Source organism: Bos mutus, chromosome 11, assembly GCF_027580195.1.
Source record: "Bos mutus isolate GX-2022 chromosome 11, NWIPB_WYAK_1.1, whole genome shotgun sequence".
NCBI lineage: Eukaryota > Metazoa > Chordata > Mammalia > Artiodactyla > Bovidae > Bos > Bos mutus.
In genome coordinates this window covers 44,392,697-44,418,416 of record NC_091627.1, presented here as the reverse complement: position 1 = coordinate 44,418,416, position 25,720 = coordinate 44,392,697, and the positions used below count along the sequence as shown (strand labels likewise).

At 34.8% G+C, this 25,720-nt stretch overlaps 1 protein-coding gene across 5 annotated transcripts in view; it reads right to left on the bottom strand.

Annotated features, from left to right (window-relative positions):
• The window catches only part of VPS54 (VPS54 subunit of GARP complex), a 102,647-nt gene that overhangs the window by 27,326 nt on the left and 49,601 nt on the right, over positions 1-25,720 (bottom strand). For all 5 annotated transcript variants that reach the window (XR_011466038.1, XR_011466039.1, XM_070379376.1 and 2 more), the window contains 7 exons: positions 22,549-22,675; positions 21,509-21,616; positions 19,478-19,533; positions 17,455-17,551; positions 7,732-8,072; positions 1,702-1,831; positions 942-1,123 (listed from right to left, as the gene is read on the bottom strand). Coding sequence is in view for 3 of the 5 variants with exons in the window: in XM_070379376.1 (XP_070235477.1) it covers positions 942-1,123; positions 1,702-1,831; positions 7,732-8,072; positions 17,455-17,551; positions 19,478-19,533; positions 21,509-21,616; positions 22,549-22,675 (1,041 nt within the window). In the remaining 2 variants the exon portion in view is untranslated. The remainder of the gene's footprint in view (positions 1-941; positions 1,124-1,701; positions 1,832-7,731; positions 8,073-17,454; positions 17,552-19,477; positions 19,534-21,508; positions 21,617-22,548; positions 22,676-25,720) is intronic.

The following is a 25,720-nucleotide window of genomic DNA, read 5'->3' as shown; positions in this document are numbered from 1 at the left end:
CCCAATGTTCATCGCAGCTCTGTTTATAATAGCCAGGACATGGAAGCAACCTAGATGTCCATCAGCAGATGAATGGATAAGAAAGCTGTGGTACATATACACAATGGAGTATTACTCAGCCATTAAAAAGAATACATTTGGATCAGTTCTAATGAGATGGATGAAACTGGAGCCTATTATACTGAGTGAAGTAAGCCAGAAAAAACACCAAATACAGTATACTAATGCATATATATGGAATTTAGAAAGATGGTAACGACAACCCTGTATGCGAGACAGCAAAAGAGACACAGATGTATAGAACAGTCTTTTGGACTCTGTGGGAGAGGGGCGGGGGGATGATTTGGGAGAATGGCATGGAAACGTGTATAATATCATATAAGAAACGAATCGCCAGTCCAGGCTCAATGCAGGATACAGGAAGCTTGGGGCTGGTGCACTGGGATGACCCAGAGGGATGGTATGGGGAGAGAGGTGGGAGTGGGGTTCAGGATGGGGAACATGTGTACACCCGTGGTGGATTCATGTTGATGTATGGCAAAACCAATACAATATTGTAAAATAAAATAAAAAAAAAAGTGCTGAACAGCTTAATAAACTGAGGTCATTCATAAATAGTACAAATAATTTCAGGAAATATTTTCCTTTTTATATCTCTTAGCCTAGTCAAGAAGAATGGTAAAACATAATTAACTTCACTTTGAGTGGGAAAGCAAAAGTCAGTCTATCAGGATAAGTACTTTCATGGAAATAAACATCCTAACTCCATTTTCAAAAGCCAAGAAATGGTGATTTTAATTACACAATGTCTATAATTAAAAAGAAAAACAACTGTCAGGGCTTTTAATTGGCCAATCAATGAAGTTTCCTCTTTTAAATATAACTGTGTTTTATAAAGAAAAGGAGGAAAAAAATGAACAGAATGGACATGGTAATAATACCTGAGTTTGGTTTTTCTCTCTTCATGAAACCTATTTACAAATTTATTTGCTTGGCTCTGAAGTGCTCCAAGTAATGACATGCTTTTTCTTCCACATATCTGTTCAGTTTCTAAAATGAATGTTTCCATTAATCTGGAAAGTGATATGAATTCCGTAGAATTTAGCTTCTCAAGAAAACCATCCTAAATTTTAAAGATAACATAATATTCATGAGTTAGTATAATACAAAATATGGAATAGCTATAAAACTAACTTAAACAACATTAATTATTTTATAATGCTTATACTAATTCCTAAAAATTATTTTAAGATAATTTATAATGAAATTTCCCAATACATTAGTCCCAGAAATCAAGCATTGAAAGTTTAAGATGTCTAAATTTTATTCTGATCCCTTTAAGATAAAGTAACTCAAATAAATTCAGGTCATACTACACAATTTTCATAATACTGGAGAACAACTAATTTTCTTAATAAATTATTTGGTTAGTAATACACATATATATGTATAAAAACTGCATATTAATTTCAAATATTTATTAAGTCTTTTAATCATTTATTTGAAATTCAAGCTCAAGGTTTACTATTTCTTTTATTTGGATTATTTTGCATTTCAGCACCTCCCTAACAGATCACACCAGTACCTTATTAAGTGTTAAAAATATGCATTATGCAGAATATAGGGATACAAGCAAGGATATATTCTAGATTTTCAAAGTAATTTTACTATGTAAAAAATATCTAAACTTTAACAAATAACCTTTGCTCTTGACATGAGAAATTTGACGGCTCGATCATGGCATATATCTGAGGCACTATATAATAACTCCTGGATATTATTTGCCAGCTTTCCTAGCTCTAAGTCACTTAATTTCACATCTTCATTGACCCTAAAAATGACAAAAAAGATTAAGTCAAGAAAAGTTATGAACACACTGATCTCCACAGATGACATACCAATAAAAAACAAAAAGCTATAAAATTTACATTTAAGGGAAAAATCTGTTTTGATGTATCATACAGTTTTAATTTTGTGGCAGGGCATCATATAAGCAAGTTCAGATAGTACAAATAAATTTTTCCCTAATCTTGAATAATCTCTCTCTGCTATAGTATTTTTAATACTTAATTCAGACTCTGACTGGAAATTCTGAAAAAACTATAGCAAAAAACAAACAAAACAAAATATTAGTTTCAAGGTCATAGCTATGGCAGGTTGTGCACAGGTTGCCCAGGATGACATAGTGGAAGGAAGAGGAAAGAAATGGAAGGAAGGAACAAACAGGCCCGCTTTTTGCTTATAATTATGAATGACTATTAACAGTTAGATCAACTGAACTAATATTTCTCAAGCATTTATTGTATTTAAGCACTAGACACTGGAGGGAATATGTTTTCTTAAGGAACTTACAATTAAATAGGAGTATTTATAATATGTAATGCATTTACTCCAATTTTGAGGAAGAAATGTAAAGACTTTTTGTCTTTTTATGCATTGCCCCCCACCCAAGAGAGTATATAAAGACCACTGATTTTGTGCCAAAAATTCAGCTTAGTGTTAAAGTGAAGTGCCTTAGCATAATTTTTCTACATGGTGGCTTAGTAGTAAAGAATCTGTCTGTCAATGCAGGAGACGTGGGTTTGTTCCCTGGATTGGGAAGATCCCCTGGAGAAGGAAATGTCAACCCACTCCAGTATTCTCACCTGGGAAATACCATGGACAGAGAAACCTGACAGGCTACTGTCCATGGGGTTGTAAAAGAGCCAGACACTACTTGGTGAACAAAGAACAACAACTTTCAAAGACATTTCAAAGAGGATGTGATGTCTATTAATTTGAGGCAAACCACTGGGTTAAGGTATTGAAGAAAGTTATTACCTGCTATCCTTTAAAGTTATGTCATTAAGTTTATTTACTAGTGTTTAAAATAATAGAGGGATTAATATTTTTAAAACACTTTCAGATACAGTATCTTAACTTGGTTCTCACACTCTGAGGCAGACAGATAAACTCCTACTTAACAGATGAGGATACTGAATCTTGAAAGTTTAGGTGATCTACCCAAGGTCACAAGGTTAAAAGCATGAGACTAGAACCCAGAATTAGTCTAATTCTATTTCTAACCTGCTAAGCTTCCTCTATTCCAACATTTACTTCTATAAACAGCCAAAGTGCTATTTCAGTACCACTTCCCATAAAGCTGGGAAGTTTGAGCTTCATAAATTATTTGATTATTTGTAATTTTGCTTTTAAAAAAGACTTTTAAATTTTTAAGTCTAATTGGATCTCTTTACTGTTGACAGGAAAAACAAAAAGCTGCTCACAGACACGAACCAGTGTCTGGTTACATATACAAAACAGTTGAAAGCAGGATCTCAAAGAGGTATTTGCACACTCATGTTCACAGTAGCACTATTTAGAAGAGCAAGCGATGGAAGCAATCCAAGAGTCCACTGACAGATAAATGGGTAAAATGTGGTATATACCTACAATGGAATAGCATTCAGTTTCAAAAAAAGAAGGAAATTCTGACATGTTACAATATAGATGAAACTTAAAGACATCTCTGTGCTTAGTCGCTCAGTCCTGTCTGACTCTTGGGAACCAATGGACTATAGCCCACCAGGCTCCTCTGTCCCTGGATTCTCCAGGCAAGAATACTAGAGTGGACTGCCATTTCCTCCTCCAGGGGATAGTTCCTACCCAGGGATTGAACCCGAGTCTCCTGCATTATCAGGTGGGATCTTTACCACTAGCGCCACCTGGGACACCCCTAAAGACATTATGCTAAACAAAATAAGACCGTCTCAAAAGGACAAACAGTGTATGATTCCACTTATATGAAGTACTTAGAGTCACTGAACTCATAGAGATACAAAGTAAAAGGGTAGTTGCCAGGGGACTGGTAGGGGAGGATATGGGGAGTTACTGTTTAATGTGCACAGGGTTTCAGATTTGCAAGAAGAAAAAGATCTCGAGAGTGGTTGTACAACTATGTGAATATATTTACCACTGCTGAACTGTGCACTTAGAAATGGCTAGGATGATAAACTGCATGTGTTTTTTTAACCACAATTTAAAACTAAAAAGTTTTTAAATTCTACAATAGTTTCTAATCCCATCCATTATTTTTTCTTTCCCATTTCCTGCCTGGGAAATTATTTCCTCTTTTGTGCCCATATTTACATTGCAATAAACTTACAAAGTTGTAGGTTATTTTGATAATGTAAGAAAACAAGGAAAATCTATCACTAAAAAAGATACAAAAATCAGACATCATTTCTGCATGTCCTGTATCTGTGACACAATTACATACTGAGAAAACACTTGACACAGGGAAGAACTAGTTAGGGTTAAATGTATAAATATATTCAATCAATCCATTGCCCCTTTGGCAATGGAAAATGGGTAGCTTCCAGACATTTATATACCTATGAAACATAGAAGGAACAATTTATATATGCTCTGTAATCATGCTATGGGAGCACGTCATTGTGGAAAGCCAGAGAAGCTCTAAAGTGCATAGTGAGCCACAATGGAGGTGGGAGGGGTGGGTTAAAATCTGAGACTGCATTTTATTTAAAGGAATCCCAAATAGTATGGGCACATTTTCCAGCTATCTTTTAATATCTCTTCTCTCTTCTGCCACAGTAACAGTTTTAGCTATCAAATAGCCAACAAGCTATACACTATTTCTCAAGCCTCTCTTACAGCAATATATAGACATGTGAAAATATTCTAGCCACTAGAATGTGGGATTGCAAATTCTGAATTGTGCTCTTAAATAGAAAGGAAAAATATGAAAAGTTTATGTGACAGTAACAAGAGAGCTAACAAAGCTAAAATATATACAAATTTGTAACATCTAAGGCATCTTGGGAGAACAATAAAAGGTAGGAGAAATTATCAGATATAAAGGCTAATTAAAAAGATATAACTAATATAATCTTACTTAATGGTACTGGTGCTAAGACAGACAACTGAACAAAACAGAGTCTAGAAACAGACTCATTTATATATGAATATTTAATTTAAGGCAAGAGTGGTACTATATAGCAATGGGTAAGACAGTCTTTCCAATAAATGGTGTGAGGTCAAAAAGATATCTACATGGGAAAAAAGAAAATAACCTCACACAACACACAAAAATCAATTTCAGATACGTTGTGGATCTAAATGTGCAAGGGACATCAACAAATCTTCCAGAAAAAAGCAAGAGACTATCATCAAAGTCTTAGGGTAGTGAAAGATTTTCTTCAATAGGACACACAAAAAAACATAAACCATTAAAGGAAAGAATGAATCATAAGATTATATTAAAGTTAAGAACTCTTGTTCACAAAAGACCCCAATAAGTGAAAAGCCAGCCCACAGAGTGGGAGAAGGCATTTGCATCATGGACCAACTGACAAAGGGCTGTGTTGAGGCTACATAAAGAACTCCCATAATCAGTAAGAAATAAAAGGCAAACCAAGAGAGAAGTGGGCAAAGGATTTATAAGTACTCCACAAGAGGATATTCAAATAGCCAGTAAATATATGAAAAGTGTCCTCTTACCAATCATCAGGGAAATAGAAATTTAAACTATTACACCTGTGACCTACCAAAATGTTTTACTAACATGTGAAAAGACTGACAACACCAAGATGAATGAAGATGTGGAGAGACAGGAATGCTTCTACACAGCTGATAGGACTGTAAAGGCATACAATCACTTTGGGAAATTATTTGGCTTTAGTTAAATTGACTATTCACATACTTATTTTTAGGTATATATTCAACAGAAATACTTATAACATGTACACCAAAGACATCTACAAGAATAGTCACAACAAACTGAAAATAATCCAAACTTCATCAACAGCAGAATGATACACACACTGTTGTGCAGTCAGAAAGTGGAACATCTATATACAAATACTTAGAAAAAGCAACTTAGAAAAATATCACAAATATAATGGGAAATGAAAGAAATTAGAGACTAAAGACCATAATTCAATGGTTCCATTTATATAAAAATTTAAAACCTGGAAAAATCAATAGTTTTAATGGTTTCCTTTGGGAAAAAGTGAAAGCACAGTGGCAATACGGTGCTTCAAAAGACCTGGTACATATACACAATGGAGTATTACTCAGCCATTAAAAAGAATACATTTGAATCAGTTCTAATGAGGTGGATGAAACTGGAGCCTATTATACAGAGTGAAGTAAGCCAGAAGGAAAAACATAAATACAGTATACTAACGCATATATATGGAATTTAGAAAGATGGTAACAATAACCCGGTGTACGAGACAGCAAAAGAGACACTGATGTATAGAACAGTCTTATGGACTCTGTGGGAGAGGGAGAGGGTGGGAAGATTTGGGAGAATGGCATTGAAACATGTAAAATATCATGTAAGAAACGAGTTGCCAGTCCAGGTTCGATGCACGATACTGGATGCTTGGGGCTAGTGCACTGGGACGACCCAGAGGGATGGTATGGGGAGGGAGGAGGGAGGAGGGTTCAGGATGGGGAACACATGTATACCTGTGGTGGATTCATTTTGATATTTGGCAAAACTAATACAATTATGTAAAGTTTAAAAATAAAATAAAATTAGGAAAAAAAAAAAAAGACCTGGTAATGTTCTGTCTCTTCACTTGAGTGGTAATTCTATTAATATATTGCTTAAACTATGTATGTTTTAACATCTCTTTTAACAGCAGTTTTAGACTGAACCCTAATCAATATATGTGAAAATATAAGCCTAAACAGAGAAAAAAATATTTTTATTTATAGGTAGTTCAGGGTTTGCTTGATTGATAGTGGGGAGGGGAGGTGTTATAGTTGACTCTACACTATAACTGCAACCTAATAAGATCCTAGGCCATAATCTGACTTTTATCAAAATGAACAAAAATACTGAGTTGCTATTACTCTTAATAATTACAAAATATAAATGATGTTCTCGGACCAGAAAGATTTTATTGGCTTTATTTTGCTTTTGTTCTTTCTATTCAAAACACTTAATGGAGTGTATGGATTAGATGGTAATAATTGATCAGTGTTCTCTTGATTTTCACTAGTATACTGCAGTTATTAGAAAGTGTTATTGTATTTAGGAAATATATGCTAAAGTATTTGGGACATCAAGTCTGAAATCTACTGTCAAATGACTGAGCAAAAATTTTAACATGAGAGACAAAGAAAGGAGAGACAGAAAGAAAGCGAGAAAGGGAGAAAGAGGGAAATGTGATATAGACTTAACTGGGGAAGCAAGGTGAAGGGTAGAGGTTTTTTTTAATAATTCTGGCAACTTTTCTGTAAATCTGAAATTATTTCAAAATAAGTTTTAAAAAGTAATATTTAAAAAGACAGTGTGACCCACTTGGAAACTCATGCCTTTGAACAACTGAAAATTGTAAACCAAATACATCTTTACTATATACAAAAGTGATACAGTAAAAGAAAGAAACATAACCAAGGAAATACTGACCTGAGTTCCAGGACAGGTTCTGCCACTAATGACTTTAAATAAGCCATCTAAACTCTCCAAATTAAAGGTATTTAATTAAATGGTTTCTTCTCGGACTTAAAATTCTATAATTCTCAATTATTTCCAAAACTCACCTCCTTACCATCCATAAATTTTCAAAAATATATGTTTCATAAAATTTATTTTTGTTAAATTCCAAAAGCCCGAACTATATATGGTTTTTCAATAAACTGAATAATCAGTCTTATTTAAACCATTAATAAGATGACTCAAGGTCTTGTTAATCTGGCAACAGTCACCATACTCACATAATATCCACAGCTCCTGGAGTAACAGATGATGATATCTGCTCTTTGCTGGATGAAGAATCAGTAGTACATTCTGGTTCGGATACAGAATCACTGCTGCAGGGCTCACTATTTGGAGATGCATTTCTCTGAGAGGTAGTATCTATGGCTATAGGTGTTAATTCACTCTCACTGAATGCATCACTTATAAACATGCCTTCATGGATTAAATAAGCCACTTCTGTGTCTAGTGAATTATCTTTTGCAGCATTTTTCTGTTGTGAAATCTCTTCCAATTCTCTAGTCCTTTGGTTTTTGTCAAGAACTGAGAGAACAACACTATGAATGATATTTAAGGTTGCCTAGAAGAAAACAGGATACATTTTTAATTGATATAAAATATTTTGTACCAAGGTTTCAAAAGTGAAGTGATTGTGCATGTTTGAGCATTTTACAAATGAGTCAAGGTCATGTATATATCAGAATTTCTATCTCCAGTTACACAATAAAGGTGACTGGTAAAAAAAGAACTACTGAAGAGATGGGTTCCCTTTAAAGTTTAGACATAGGGCTATACTTACAAATTAATTTTGTAAATGGTGATCTCCCTAAAATGCAGTGCATATTTCTCTCACTTCTTAAATAGGTTACATTGAACATAACTTGCCTATCAGAGGATCATATTCATTGATGTGTTTACTTAAAAAGAAAACACAATCTGTATTCCTTACCATATCTACTTTTATATCCATTTCTCCTCATCTCACATCTTTTCTCACACATTCAGTGTTCTTGAGACATTTTGGTTCTCTTCCTATTCTTTAAAATTTCACTGTTTCCATCTCAGTACCTTTGTTGTTTCCTCTGCTGGGAATGCTCTTCACCTTGATGTTTACATACACGTTTTCTTTTCATCACTAAGGTTCTTGCACAAATGTCACTTCCTCAAAGAAGCCTCCTCTAACTCCTATCAGCAATCCTATCCCATTAATCAATTTTTAAAAAATATCAGTTATCGCTTTTAATTTTTCAGTTCTAGGTCTCTTTCCACTACAGTGTTAGCTCCATGAGATACTGTATCTTACTGCCTAGAACAATAAGTACCATGCACGGAGGAGGTATTTAATAAATACTGAAAAGCAGAAGAATCAAGTGTAAATTTACGTAAATCAATGTCTTCATGGACTACTAAGAAATAAGGAGCTATATTCCTACTTTAACATTCAAAGTTGAACTCTAATAACTTGCTGTTCCTTTCTCAAAATTATTTATTTTTCAGGATCTACATGGTTCTAGGGAAGCAGACTCCAAATTTAAGTCTCCAAAGATAGGATAAGGGTCTAAGGTGGGCCAATCAGCAAACGAAACACCTGAGCTTAAAGCTAAAGAAGATACACAGAAGACAGACTGAGAAAAACACAGGAGAACAAAACTAAGGCTTGATAATATCATCAACTTCTCTATTAAACACCTAAAGGTTGACCTACCTATGGATTTTTTTTAGTTATATGAACTAATAAATCCCCTTGTTTAAAACACTCTGTTTTCAGTTCAGTTCAGTTCAGTCAGATAGTCGTGTCCAACTCTTGGCAATCCCATGAACCGCAGCACACCAGGCCTCCCTGTCCATCACCAACTCCTGGAGTCTACCCAAACCCATGTCCATCGAGTAGGTGATGCCATCCAACCATCTCATCCTCTGTTGTCCCCTTCTCCTCCTGCCCTCAATCTTTCCCAGCATCAGGGTCTTTTCAAATGAGTCAGCTCTTCGCAACAGGTGACCAAAGTATTGGAGTTTCAGCTTCAACATCAGTCCTTCCAGTGAACACCCAGGACTGATCTCCTTTAGGGTGAATTGGTTGGATCTCCTTGCAGTCCAAGGGACCCTCAAGAGTCTTCTCCAACATCACAGCTCAAAAACATAAATTCTTCTGCGCTCAGCTTTCTTTATAGTCCAACTCTCACATCCATACCTGACCAGTGGAAAAACCATAGCCTTGACTAGACAGACTTTTGTTGGCAAAAACCTCTGCTTTTTAATATGCTATCTAGGTTAGTCATAACTTCCTGCCAAGGAGTAAGCGTCTTTTAATTTCATGGCTGCAATCACCATCTGCAGTGATTTTGGAGCCCCCAAAAATAAAGTCAGCCACTCTTTCCACTGTTTCCCCATCTATTTGCCTGAAGTGATGGGACCAGATGCCATGATCTTAGTTTTCTGAATGTTGAGCTTTAAGCCAACTTTTTCACTCTTCTCTTTCACTTTCTTCAAGAGGCTCTTAGTTCTTCTTCACTTTCTGCCATAAGGGTAGTGTCATCTGCATATCTGAGGTTATTGATATTTCTCCCGGCAATCTTCATTTCAGCTTGTGCTTCTTCCAGCCCAGCATTTCTCATGATGTACTCTGCACAGAAGTTAAATAAGCAAGGTGACAATATACAACCTTGATGTACTCCTTTTCCTATTTGGAATCAGTCTGTTGTTCCATGTCCAGTTCTAACTGTTGCTTCCTGACCTGCATACAGGTTTCTCAAGAGGCAGGTCAGGTGGTCTGGTATTCCCATCTATTTCAGAATTTTCCAGTTTATTGTGATCCACACAGTCAAAGGCTTTGGCATAGTCAATAAGCAGAAACAGATGTTTTTCTGGAACTCTCTTTCTTTTTCCATGATCCAAAGGACGTTGGCAATTTGATCTCTGGTTCCTTTGACTTTTCTAAAACCAGCTTGAACATCTGGAAGTTCACGGTTCGCGTATTGCTGAAGCCTGGCTTGGAGTATTTTAAGCATTACTTCACTAGCGTGTGAGATGAGTGCAACTGTGCAGTAGTTTGAGCATTGCCTTTCTTTAGGACTGGATTGAAAACTGACCTTTTCCAGTCCTGTGGCCAGCGCTGAGTTTTCCAAATTTGCTGGCATATTGAGTGCAGCACTTTCACAGCATCGTCTTTCAGGATCTGAAATAGCTCAACTGGAATTCCATCACCTCCACTAGCTTTGTTCGTAGTGATGCTTTCTAAGGCCCACTTGACTTCACATTCCAGGATGTCTGGCTCTAGGTCAGTGATCATATCATCGTGATTATCTGGGTCATGAAGATCTTTTTTGTACAGTTCTTCTGTGTATTCTTGCCACCTCTTCTTAATATCTTCTGCTTCTGTTAAGTCCCTACCATTTCTGTCCTTTATTATGCCCATATTTGCATGAAATGCTCTGTTGGTATCTCTATTTTTCTTGAAGAGATCTCTAGTCTTTCCCATTCTATTGTTTTCCTCTATTTCTTTGCACTGATCACTGAGGAAGGCTTTCTTATCTCTATTTGCTATTCTCTAGCAAATGCATTCAAATGGATGTATCTTTCCTTTTCTCCTTTGCTTTTCACTTCCTTTCTTTTCACAGCTATATGTAAGGCCTCCCCAGCCAGCCATTTTGCTTTTTCGCATTTCTTTTTCTTGGGGATGGTCTTGATTCCTGTCTTTGTTACAATGTCACGAACCTCCGTCCACAGTTCATCAGGCATTTTGTCTATCAGATCTAGTCCCTTAAATCTATTTCTCACTTCCACTGTATAGTCATACTGCTACTGCTAAGTCACTTCAGTCGTGTCAAACTCTGTGTGACCCCACAGACAGCAGCCCACCAGGCTCCCGCATCCCTGGGATTCTCAAGGCAAGAACACTGGAGTGGGTTGCCATTTCCTTCTCCAATGCATGAAAGTGAAAAGTGAAAGTGAAGTCGCTCAGTTGTGTCCAACCCTCAGCGACTCCATGGACTGCAGCCTACCAGGCTCCTCCATCCATGGGATTTTCCAGGCAAGAGTACTGGAGTGCGGTGACATTGCCTTCTCCGGTATAGTCATAAGGGATTTGATTTAGGTCATACCCAAATGGTCTAGTGGTTTTCTCCACTTTCTTCAATTTCAGTCTGAATTTGGCAATAAGGAGTTCATTATCCAAGCCACAGTCAGCTCCCAGTCTTGTTTTGGCTGACTGTATAGAGCTTCTCCATCTTTGGCTGCAAAGAACATAATCAGTCTGATTTCAGTGTCGACCATCTGGCGATGTCCATGTGTAGTCTTCTCTTGTGTTGTTGGAAGAGGGTGTTTGCTATGACCAGTGTGTTCTCTTGGCAGAACTCTATTAGCCTTTGCCCTGCTTCATTCTGTACTCCAAGGCCAAATTTGCCTGTTACTCCAGGTGTTTCTTGACTTCCTACTTTTGTATTCCAGTCCCCTATAATGAAAAGGACATCGTTTTTGGGCGTTAGTTCTAAAAGGTCTTGTAGGCCTTCACAGAACTGTTCAACTTCAGCTTCTTCAGCGTTACTGGTCAGGGCATAGACTTGGATTACTGTGATACTGAATGGTTTGCCTTGGAAACAAACAAGAGATCATTCTGTCGTTTTTGAGATTGCATCCAAGTACTTCATTTCGGACTCTGTTGTTGACCATGATGGCTACTCCATTTCTTCTGAGGGTATCCTGCCTGCAGTAGTAGATATAATGGTCATCTGAGTTAAATTAACCCGTTCCAGTCCATCTTAGTTCACTGATTCCTAGAATGTCGATGTTCACTCTTGTCAACTCCTGTTTGACAACTTCCAATTTGCCTTGATTCATGGACCTAACATTCCTGGTTCCTATGCAATATTGCTCTTTACAGCATCGAACCCTGCTTCTATCACCAGTCCCATTCACAACTGTGTGTTGTTTTTGCTTTGACTCCATCCCTTCATTCTTTCTGGAGTTATTTCTCCACTGATCTCCAGTAGCATATTGGGCACCTACCGACCTGGGGAGTTCATCTTTCAGTGTCCTATTTTTTGCCTTTTCATACTGTTCCTGTGTATTTGGGACTAAATGTACTCTAAGTGAATATTCCATACAGTATTAGACAGAGATTCTGAGCCTTCAAGTCTATGGAGACTGTATATCTTCCCTGCTCATCAGTAATTTCTCTCTCTCTTTTTTTTTTTTTTAGTAATTTCTCTATTGTCACAAACCTGCTCCCTGCTATACTATTCCATTGCGGCTTTTAATCCTTACTGCTGTCTTAATCTTTAATATGCTACCTCTCCCATCTTCATTTCTGCCTATCTTCTTCCTTATCTCTTCTCTCTTGGTGATTTCCTTTCTCAAAGAATTTTCTCATTAAAAAAAAATTAAACATAGTCTTTCTCTCCCTTAGCAATTAATCTGCACCTCACCCATAGGCCAGCTATGCAAAACTGAGTCCACCTTCCAGGTTCAGGTTCAGTCCTGCATAGCCACCCAATATGCTCCCAAACCTCCTTGCCACAGGATTAGAAATAAGAAGAAAATCCAGACCCAAACCAATCAGTGCATAGCATTTTTTTACCACAGTGATTTGATATGTGACCTAAATTAACCCAATGGATTAAAACTAAGGACTTTCATTTGATGACTAAAGAAGAAAAAAATCTTTTCTAGGAGGTATAGTATACAAATGTGGAAGACTTGAAACTGATATATATAGACATTTTGCTATAATTAGGTTAGTTACTTTAAAAGTGAAGTCAAAAAAGAGAAGGTAGAAATGAAATAAAACAGTGAAACTAATCAAGAAAACAATGACCACACCAAAACTGAAGTCTATTGTTTTTGCACTGTTTTAAGTTCCTCAAGCCAATACACTTCTTTTATTGTTTAAATTAGTTTGATTTGGACATTTTGCCACATTTAACTGATAACATCTTAGCTAGTACAATAAATTTTCTATATACAGTGTATTAGCTGTTCTCTTAGGGGTTCTTCTTCACTGTTTTCACCATATCTACAAGTTTTAAAGGTTTGTGATTATTTTTTTTCTAAGTCCAGAATCATTCTTGTTTAAGAATGCCAGAAGATTTCACAATACATAATAGATTCAACAGTAGGGTAAAGCAAGTATACTCCAATAAAAAATTCCAAAATAATAATAATAAAAATAAAGTGCTCAGAACAGTAACCTGGCACAAAGTAACTACCTAATAAATGCATTTAAAAAATAAATGTAGGCACATGATTTACTTTCTGAACTTTCCTATTGCAGCAATTTATAGTTAAGTTCATGTTTAAATACCAGAACAACCAAAATAAATTTTTCCAGTCTTGAGAATAGTGAATGAAATAATCTGGTAACCATATTAATTAAGACTCTAAAATGATAGTCCAGAACTGTCTATGTAACAAATTGAAAATCTAAGAGTTAAAAATCTCTTGAAAAGACTGTCAAGCTGCATTTAAGGATTATTTTCTTTTTCAGCTATACAAATTATACTAAACTATGGGGTATAAACAATAAACAAAAATTCTAATAAAAATTTAAAATACAATTAATGCCCCCAAATAAACATACACACTTGTGGTCAATTAATCTATAATAAAGAATACAAGAATATACAATGGAGAAAAGACAGCCTCTTCAACAAGTAGTACTGGGAAAACAAGCTACATGTGAAAGAATGAAATCAGAACACTCTAACACCATCTACAAAAATAAACTCAAAATTGATTAAAGAACTAAATGTAAGATCAGAGACTATAAAACTCCTAGAGGAAAACACAGGCAGAATGCTCTTGGATATAAATTGCAGCAATATTTTTGTGGAGCTGACTCTTAGAGTTATGGAAATAAAAATAATAATAAACAAATGGGACCTAATTATACTTAAAAGCTTTTGCACAGCAAAGGAAACCACAAACAAAATGAAAAGACTAGGAGAAAATATTTGAAAATATGTGACCTACAGGGAATTAATTTCCAAAATATACAAACAGTTTATATAGGTCAAAAAAAAAAAAAAAACACCAAATCAAAAAATGGGCAGATCTCGACAGTTCTCCAAAGAAGACACACAGACAGCCAAAAGGCACATGAAAAGATGCTTGATACTGCTAATTATTAGAGAAATACTATCCATAACCACAATGAGGTATCACCTCACACTGATCAGAATGTCCATCTTCAAAAAGTATACAAATAATAAATGCTGGAGAGGATATGGAGAAAAAGGTTCCTTCTGACACCACTGGTGAGAATGTAAATTGGTGCAGCCACTATGGAAAACAGAATGGAAATTCCTTAAAAAACTAAAAATAGAGTTATCATATGATACAGTGATCCCACTCCTGGGCATATATCTGGAGAAAACTCTAATTAGAAGAGATGTATGCAACCCAATATTCATAGCAGTACTATTTACAATAGCCAAGACATGGAAATGTCCACTGACAGATTATGGGTAAAAAGATGTGGTAAATACACACAGTGGAATATTATTCAGCCATAAAAAGAATGAAAAATGCCATCAATCCATGCAGCAACATGGACAGATCTAGAAATTATCATACTAAGTGAAGTAAGTTATATACACAAAGACAATACCATATACCACACGATGTCACTTATAGGTAGAATCCAAAGAAAAAAGAGATAGAAATGAACTCATTTACAAAGAAGAAATAGACTCACAGACATAGAAAACAAACTTATGGTTACCAAAGGGGAAAGAGCAGGGCAGGGTATAGATAAATTAGGAGTTTGGGATTAGCAGATACAAACTATATAAAACAGGTAAACAATGGTCCTACTGTACAGCACAGGGAACTATATTCAACATCCTGTAATAAGCTATAATGGAAAAGACTATAAAATGAATACATGTAACTGAATAACTGAATCACTTTTCTGTATACCAGAAACCAATACAACACTGTAAGTCAACTATACTTCAGTTACAAAAATGTAATGACTCTCTGTAGAAAACTTAGGGAAAAGAGAAAAGAATGAATAACAAGTTTAAATTACACATAATTCTACCATCTAAAGATAACCACAAAAAGACAAGCTGTCTCTGGTCTATGCAGATGAAGAGGTAAAAAAAATAAAAAAACATTTTTAACACAGCTAAGAACATACTACATAAATAGGTCTCTGTCTTGTTTCTTCACTTAATGTTATAATGTATGCATTTTCTTCAATCATTAAAAATCCTTGCCTGCATGACATTCTGTACTAGTGAGTATACTGCTACCGCTACTGCTAAGTTGCTTCAGTCGTGTCCGACTCTGTGAGACCCCATAGATGACAGCCCGCCAGGCTTCCCCGTCCCCTGGGATTCTCCAAGCAAGAACACTGGAGTGGGTTGCCAACTAGGCATAACTAATTTTACCATTTCTATGTTAGACATCAGAGTTCTTTCCAATTTGTAGTTATTTAAAAATCTTCATTAAAAATGAAGTTTCTAATATTATGTTTCAGTGAAATCATGCCCTAGAATGAATCATAAACTTTTCCAAAGAAAAACTACTGTATTTAAAAATCAAACATCATCTTCAAAGATGTTTTACAATAATATTAGTTTAAGTGGCCTAAATGTGAAAATGAGAAGCTACAATTAGGACAAATCACTGTTTTCATACAGCACATACATCAAATAGTAATTTGGCTTAGTTTAACTGATATTGAATCTAAAAGTAAGACGGCTATTTTAAAAATTACTGGCAAAAAGTTGGCCAATTCCAACTATACAATGTAGGAGTTCTATATATCCAGAAGTGTGTGATGAAGTCATGGTGGGAATATAAGAAAAAGTGAAAACATGGCCTTATACTGTACAATTCACAGATACAGGTTTGATATCTATCACTATCAATAGATAAGATCAACATTTTGGTAGGAGTCTAAATTAAATGCAATGGTTCTATATATCCAGAAGTGTGTGATGAAGTCATGGTGGGAATATAAGAAAAAGTGAAAACATGGCCTTATACTGTACAATTCACAGATACAGGTTTGATATCTATCACTATCAACAGATAAGATCAACATTTTGGTAGGAGTCTAAATTAAATGCAATGAATCACATTTTATAAAAACTTTTCCCGTTTCAACCAGAAAGCTTATATATGTGATGTAGAGCATCATCCCAATTTTAATAAGAAAATCATATTATAGATAAATACCTAAGTCCCCCAGATCATTTTTAATATGAAACTCAGGAGGTGCCAGGGATCTTGACTAGAACATAAAAGCAATATTGACACCTGATAATTCAAAGAATATCACATTTCACTAACAGCCTCTTATACTCAGTAATTCCTAAGGACTGTCTTATTAAAACAGTTATGACATGTTGGTAATCCCAACAAACACATATTAGAGTCTATGACATCTTTTCTTCTGAAAAATGCTGTGTGACATGTATTCTTTTCCTTATAACGATTGGATTAAAATTAACTGGCTTGACCACAAAGTAATTAAATGTAATGCATGATACATGATTGGATCCCAGGTTTAAAAATGAAGTAAAAACCTACAATAAAGAACATTAGTAGAGTAACGTAAATATGAACCGTATGTTAAAAATATTATGGTATCAACATAATATTAATATTAAATTCCTAGAAAAATTAAGTGTTATGGGATAGATTTTTGAGTGTTTCACAATATTTTAACTATAGATAATCTAGATAGATTCAAGCATCACAAAATCACAAAAGGAAATATTACTGTATAATATTTAATGCCAAGTAAGCATATTTCTTTTTAAAATGAAATAAATCATCCAGAATTATAAAAAAAAGTTACCAAAATACTCTGAAGCACTTCAAATCTTATTTAAAACAAAGCTCCTTTAGAAAAATTGCAAAAATAAAAAATTTGTTTTATTCAAATTTTTGTGTCTAGAAAGCCGACAATTTTAGGGATATTCTGGACAAACTGATAAATCACATAAGCTTACCTTAACTCTCTGTAGGAAAATTGTAAACTTGGAGAAAATATCCGTTAGTAAATCAAACCACTGAGGAAAATTCAACATTCTCATCTGATCTGCAAGCCTAGAAAAAAAATTCAAACAAAAATAACGACTGTCTTGGGGCCATTATCTACATGATGTTATCTACAAGCTGGAGGAAACTACACTGAATACTATCTAGTAACAAAATAATAAAATGCAATTTAATCTAGAATTATACAATAGAGACGAAGAAGTCAATTACTAAACAACTCCTTGTTTAAACATCTCTAAGACATCTTTATCATGTATTAATTCCATGCGAACATGCTTTGTGATCATTTGACGTAAAGGGATAGAGAAATAAACTAATTTAGGTTAAATGTGGAAAAGATATATGCTGGAATAAAAATGAGAAACAAAACAGCTCCCCTAAAAAGCTTAATAACCTATTTTTCTAAACACAAACTAAAAGTACTTTTCTATATATGAAGGGTAACATGGCATAGTGGCTAAGAGTATGGGCTCTTGAGCCACGGTGCCTTGGTTCAAGATCCAGCCCTGCCACTTAACTAGTTGTGTGACTCTGGCCAAGTGACTTAGTGAGTGAAAGTCTCTCAGTCATGTCCAACTCTTTTCCAACCCCATGAACGATAGCCTGCCAGGCTCCTCTGTCCATGGGGATTCTCCAGGCAAGAATACTGGAGTGGGTTGCCATTTCCTTCTCCAGGGGATCTTCCCAACCCAGGGATTGAACTCACGTCTCCTGCATTACAGGCAGATTCTTTACCACTGAGCCACCAGGGAAGCCAATATGGAAAAAGTGATAGAAGCTACCATATATGGTAGATGTGAGTATTAACTGAGTCAATAAGTACTCAGGACAATGTACAATGAATAAAAAAATGCTATGTATTAGCCAATATTTATATTTAGAATGTTTTTATATATATATACACACACTAAATATTATATTAGTATAATACATAAAAGTATAGCCAGTATTTTTATAGCTGACATCAATCAATTCTTAAAAAAAAAAACAGAATTCCATAAAGATATTTCAGAACACTATAATGACTTATTACTCTAAATTTTTAATTAATGATGCTACACTTAGGACTTTATTCCCAAAAGGTACTCCTATATTTTTGAGATATAGGATGTTCTCTAAGTTAAGAAAATTCCATACGGAAGAAAAAAATTAAAAACTGACTGTCCATGTATGTAGGACCTTTAGCAATGATCCAATAACTTAATTTTTCCAACTACTAGTGATCCTTGCTTTATTAGGACTGCTTCAACTAATTCTGAACCTGAGCTTTCACTAGGTTAAGTGTGCAAATTAGAACTCCACAATTCTCATTCTATGAACTTGGCCCAGAGAAGTTTTACAGTTGTCCATATTACTATTCATATCTTAGACCAGTTAATAAAACTTATATATGTATATGAACAAGAAATTCATAGTCATAAAATACTTATCACTATTTTTCTCAAGTAGAAGAACAGAAATTTCAAGGGAAAACAAAAAATTACAGACATGGGCAATTCTAAGTCATGCATTCAAACTTCTCAAAGTTAACTGTGTTTTAATTATATGGCTAAACAAATTTAGCACTGCTACTCTTCTTCAATTTCCATCCTCCATCTCTATGTACATCTCCACCCTCTCTCAGCCCTGGGAGGCTGACCTGTGGGCTTGGCCATTAAGGAGCCCTTGCAAAAGACTGAAAGGAGGAAAGGTGCTGATAGTTCCGTCTCTGCCCGGAGTGGTTACCACAGAATGACTGGCCCCCTCCACTGAACATCAATTCAATTACTACAAAATTATTCTAACTACTTACATTGTTTCCTCCTTCTGAATTCTATTAACGCTCTCTTTGTCCCTTAAAGGCACTGCACTATCACTTGTGATTTTCCTATACTCTGCCCATACTTTAGCAAATAATTCCTTAACTAAATCCTCCTTATTCTAATGTGTTATCTTTTCCCTGACTGGTAACCCCAACTTAATATTTATACTTACTTCAAAACAACATCTGTGTCTATATCTTCTATTTGTGAAACTTTATTAATCACACACTGCAAAATTTAAGGAAAAAAATTGGATTAACATCTTTAGTACTACATGTTCATTGTTTATTAAAAAGGGCTTCAATGACTATGATAATCATTTTACCAAACCTCTCTTTTGTCTCTTACAAATTGCAGCAGTACCCTTACCCTATTAAATAATTATTCCAGATAATGCTTAAACTGTACTAATCAAAATTTCCTACTGTTAAAACTGTTCAAAGTTACACACATAAACAAACACACAATACATGCACACAAAAAATCCCCATAGAACTATAATTCTTGGGAACATGGTTTAAGCCTCATACTAAAATTCTAAAAGAAATTCACTTTGGAGGTCACACTTCCTCATAATGCATGCAAAAGTTTAAAGTTTTAAAAAAATAAATGCTCAGACTTAGAAGTCCAGCAATTAAAGCACAGCAGTTTTTAAAAACTGTTTAAAATATACATACAGAAAACTGAACAAATTATATTTATAGCTCAATATTTATTTTACAAGTAGAGTACACCTATTTAAACAGAACTCAGATTATGAAATTGAACATTACCAGTCACCCCCTCTCTTATTCCCCTCCTGGTCACTACTTCCTCCCCAAAGACATTACTATCCTAATTCCCAACATTATAGACTAATTTTGCCCATGTTTGAATTTTTAGGTCAGTGGAATCATACAGTGTGTACTCTTCTGTGTCTGGCTTCCTTGGCTCCACAGTATGTATGTGAACATCCATGTTGTTTGTTCCATGTAATTATTCATTCTCATTGCTGTTATAGAATTCAGTGATGCAAATATGCTATAATTTTATTTACCTTTCCTACTGATGAAAAATTTGGGTTTTTCCAGTTTTGTTTTTTTTTATTACAAATATGCTGCCATGAAATGCTTGTGCTGTTTTGGTGGTCTATGTACAAATTTCTGATGGGTAAATTACCTAGAAATAGAATTGCTAGTCATAAGATATGTGTATATTTAGTTCTTGCTTGTTTTATTTAAACATTAAAAACTAAAAAATGTACATTTAACCTAACGATGATGATCAGTTAAGCCTAACAAATACATTCAAAATTGTTATTTTTCAAATACAGAAAAACTAAAGTTCAGTGAATTAGATTTATTTGGAAAGTCAAAACAAATATCAAAGAATACTAAAAAAAACAATAGATTTTAGTTTACATGATAATTTCTTAGAGCTCAGGATAAGAAGAAATGCTGGTGTAAGTATGCTGCTGCTACTGCTAAGTCACTTCAGTCGTGTCCGACTCTGTGCCACCCCATAGATGGCAGCCCACCAGGCTCCCCTGTCCCTGGTATTCTCCAGGCAAGAACACTGGAGTGGGTTGCCATTTCCTTCTCCAGGTGTAAGTATACACTACTGGTAAAATCTTTTTTTAGTAAAAAAAAATAAAAACAATTCAACTCCATGCATCAAACAATTTAAGAATACTTTTCACTCTCTGACCAACAATTCTACTTCAGGAATCAGTTATTAAGACAACAGTCTTAAATATGAAAAAACTAAACAAACAAAACTTTATACCAAAGTTGTTTGTCACAGTGATCTTTATACTACCAAACAGAAAATGACCTAAATATTTAACACAGAGGAAAGGTTAAACAGGTTTAAGTAACAGGATGTTGATGGAATTTTATATAACCTTTAAAAGTGATCTTTCTGAAGGCTTATGAGGAAATGTTTATGTTATGATTCAAACTGAAATATTTGTACAATTCAAAATTATATATATAGTACGACAGCACCAATGAAAAACACCAGTAACTACTTACACTTTTAAATAGTCAAATGATAATCTTTTTGACTAGCTGGGCTATATTTTTCTTTGTTCTGGTTTTCTATATTTAAATTTTTTTAATAAATGAGAAAATATTATGATACTGCATATATTACAAGATCATGTAAAAATAAACTTCACAAAAGATTCTAGACCAAAATTTATAAAATAAAAAAGTACAATTACCTGTTTAATGATATTCTTTGCTGTAATAATCATTTCTTCACTATATATTTCTAAAAAATTAAGTTTTCTTTGTTTTAAAAGTCCAAATACAAGAGAGATTAGTCTTTCCTAGTAAAACAAAAGGGTATACAATGTCACAATTTAAGTACAAAATAATCTCACTTAGAAGTAGAAATAATCAATTGTTTAACCCTGAAATTTCTATATTGCATATGGTATTTTCTAGAAGCCTTAAAAACCCTTTTCCAAAGCAATCTTGTCATCAGATTTTTGCAGTCATTATTCTAAAACAGTCAAATCCCATCCTACTACAGTGGATCAAATGAAGCTGGTTTGGGGGCAGAACAATATATTTTAGTCTAGTTTCAATAAGAAGCTAGAAAGTATTCTTCTCAAACCCTGATGACTAATAAATACTCTATAAGCCCTGTGCTTTTAAATTAGTGGTCTACAACACTGGAATGATGACCTGGATTATTTGTGGAGAATTAACTGCTAACACAAAAATCTCTTTAACTGATTAGGCTGCTATCAGGGCTTTTTGGATTCTTTACTATTAATAGTTCTTGGCAATAATCAGCATTAAGAAGTTACCAAATAAATTACCAAATATGATGCATTTGTGCATGCACATGCATAAAATATGTTCATAACAGGTGCTCAGTGAATGTGAATGACAGGTAAAATACCATACAATAACGATCACTTTTTATATAAGACACACTCCACTACATGCATACACAAGGATATAAGTTAATCATCCTATATCTACATTTGGAACTTGGGTTATAAGCTATATAAAGACTTTAATTTCCATTTTTAATTAAGCTATAAAATTATTTATTCTCTAATTTCAAAGGTTAATAAACAAGTATAGTGCTTTCTAAAGTCACATAGTCAAAGATTTCATAGGTCTCACACAGACTGATACTGAAGATAATTTTGCCCACTATAACCTAAGAAGAATGTTCTATACTAAGGCGTTAGGAAATAACACTAAGCAATGAGATCAATTTCATTCTAGAGTTCAAAGGACATACCTCTTCTAAAATGTGACAGTCATCTTCCAATGGTCTATTTAAGTCACTGTGAGAATAAGTAGAAAATTCTGCAATCATCATTTTATCTATCAGTTTTTCTAATTCACAAAGCTGTGATCCCAAATGCCTACAAAGGAAGAGGGACATGTTACCTATATTTACTAAAAACCCATATTTACTCCAAAATCAAGGGATCAACTAGGCAGCAAAAGTTTTCTAGCTGATAGTACTTGTGCAACAAGGTGACATTTTAATAAAATGAAGTCTTTTAACTTAACAAAAATAACTGTGACAGTTTCACATTGTCTCCCAAATTCTATTTTTCCTTTTATATCTTTAACCTCCAAACAGTTAAATATGCTATAGGAAACCTGGTTCTATAAAACTTCATGACTGTTTTTTTAGTCCTTTTTGCACAGACGAAGTAATCATATATTCTAAAATCCTTTCCTCATTAACCACTTACTGAATATAAATGTCAGTAGCTCCTCAGTCATTTATTTATGCAATAAATATAAGCACATACTGTGTAGCAGGCCCTGTTCTGGGTATACATAAATATCTGAAGAACTATAGGGACAGACTGATTCAATTAATCTCTGTCACAATCAGTTTGAGTTACTGTGCAACATCCCTCAGGCCATTAAACTGAAAGTCATCAGAATATAAGAATGAAAAAATAAAAATACTGAGCTACAATCTATCCCTGGAACTTTTTCTCATAAAATATAATGTTCCTTTTTAACCTATCTCTTTAATATTTGCAGATGCTAGTTAGGGTTAAAGTGAGAGGGACTCTAACTTGAGCCAAATTGTGGGGGTGATAAGGGGAAGTATTACTAAAAAAATGTGGAACCTTTTCCCTGGAAAAAACACGTATGGTCCAAATGACAAGAAGGGTTCCATGTAGTTAATCCCTGCTCTTAAGGGAACTAAGGATGAATATCTTAATATCCAAAGGGATTTTTGCCATACAATCGAATAGTTTCATGAAAACAATGGGTTGAAGAAAACCAGGTAATCTAATTGGTACAAAGCATTTCAAAACTTAAGTGAAATTTCTCTTAAATTTAAACATTTATAATTAAATAAAAAACATTTTAAAATCTTATGCTACATTTACTTGAAAAACAAACTCAATGTCAGCAACTGTCCTGACTATGACCAGATAGATACAGCACATTTAAAAAAATTAGTCTAAAGCATGTGGCCTTTTAGACAGATCCATTGCTTTTCGTTTATGAACAACATATGGTAGTAGTATAGTGATAATTTGAAAAAGTATGAGTGAAATAATATAAATCTGCATTTTGTAATATGAAAATTATATTTCTTACAGCTAATTAGAAGTCTAATAAGGTTCTCATAAATGGTGACATGTCATAATGAACTAATTTAGACCATATCCACTATTATAAACTACAATACTACCATAAAAGGAATTTGACAGTGTCCTGCAAAATTACAGAGGCAATTAGCCTTTGACCTAGGAATCTCACTTTCAGAATCTGTCTCAAAAGTATATAGGTAAAAATACAAAAGAATGCACATTCATTGCAGCACTGTTGATAATGGCAAAGGAATGGCAACAACCTAAATGCTGACGAACAGAAGGCTAGTTGTATCATGCTGTTGCTGCTGCTGCTAAGTCACTTATAGACAGTGGCATAACAGACCCTATGTATCTGCAAAATATAATCTGCAAGGCCCTATTAACCTGCAATTAATATCAATTCATGGGATCGCAAAGAGTCGGACACGACTGAGCAACTGAACTGAACTGAATATACTATATACTGCTACAGAGCAGTTTCTCAACCTTTTTGTCATTACTGCCTCCCCAAAACATCCTTTTAGACATTTTTATTCCTCATCATCCCCCATGAAATTTTAATATCACAGATATACTGTATATCCGTTTAGGTACCGTGGCCTTTGGAGCACAACAAACCATTGTAAAATTCAAGACCTTTTTTTTACCCTTCAAGAACCAATTTCCCCTCCCTGAGGTGATATTCTCCATTGAGAATGTGTACTATAGCATGATCTACAGGGTATATGTAAGGTAAAAACAGTAAGGTGGAGAAAACTATGTACAGTATGCAATTGCTTATCTAAGACGAAGGACAGATAGATGGATAAATATAGACTAAAACTTTTTAAAATGATGACTAACAGGAGTAGATAGAGAGGAAGGAGACCAAGACAGAAGTAAAATTTCTCCAAATTACCTTCTCTTTCATAGATTTGACTTTGGAACCATGTAACCACTTAACATAGTTGTAAAACAATGTTACACCTAAAAACAGCAACCCTTAAATATCAAAAGCAAATCAAATAAATGAGCTTAACTATGTATTAAACTAGAGGCAAATCTACAAAAGAGGAAATTATTTCAAGTGACTTTAAAATAGGAATTTATCCATTCATCCCATAAGGGATATACCTTAAGAAAAACAAAAAGAAATCCTATGTGTTTGTAGTAGTACTATTGTTAGTTCTGAGAGCACTCTGTGTATGTGTGTGCTAAGTCACTTCAGTCGTGTCCAACTCTGCAACCCTACGGACCGTAGCCCTCCAGGCTCCTCTGTTCATAGGATTCTCCAGGCAAGAATACTGGACTTGGTTGCCATGCCCTCCTCCAAGGGATCTTCCCAATTCAGGGATCAAACCTGCGTCTCTTACATCTCCTACAGTGCCAGGCAGGTTCTTTACCACTAGCATCACCTGGGAAGCCCAATTCTATGTATGCTGCTGCTGCTGCTAAGTTGCTTCAGTCGTGTCCTACTCTGTACGACCCCATAGACGGCAGCCCACCAGGCTCCCCCATCCCTGGGATTCTCCAGGCAAGAACACTGGAGTGGGTTGCCATTTCCTTCTCCAGTGCATGAAAGTGAAAAGTGAAAGTGAAGTCGCTCAGTCGTGTTTGACTCCTAGCGACCCCATGGACTGTAGCCCACCAAGCCCCTCCGTCCATGGGATTTTCCAGGCAAGAGTACTGGAGTGGGTTGCCACTGCCTTCTCCGATTCTATGTATATTGCTGGATAAAAGAAATGAGTAATTATGTTGGTGTCATTAGGAAGCACAGTTTTTAGCCTGCTGGAAAGGTAAATATATATGCAAACTTGAAGAAACAAAAACTCTACAGTCCTAAATTTATCAGTACACAGT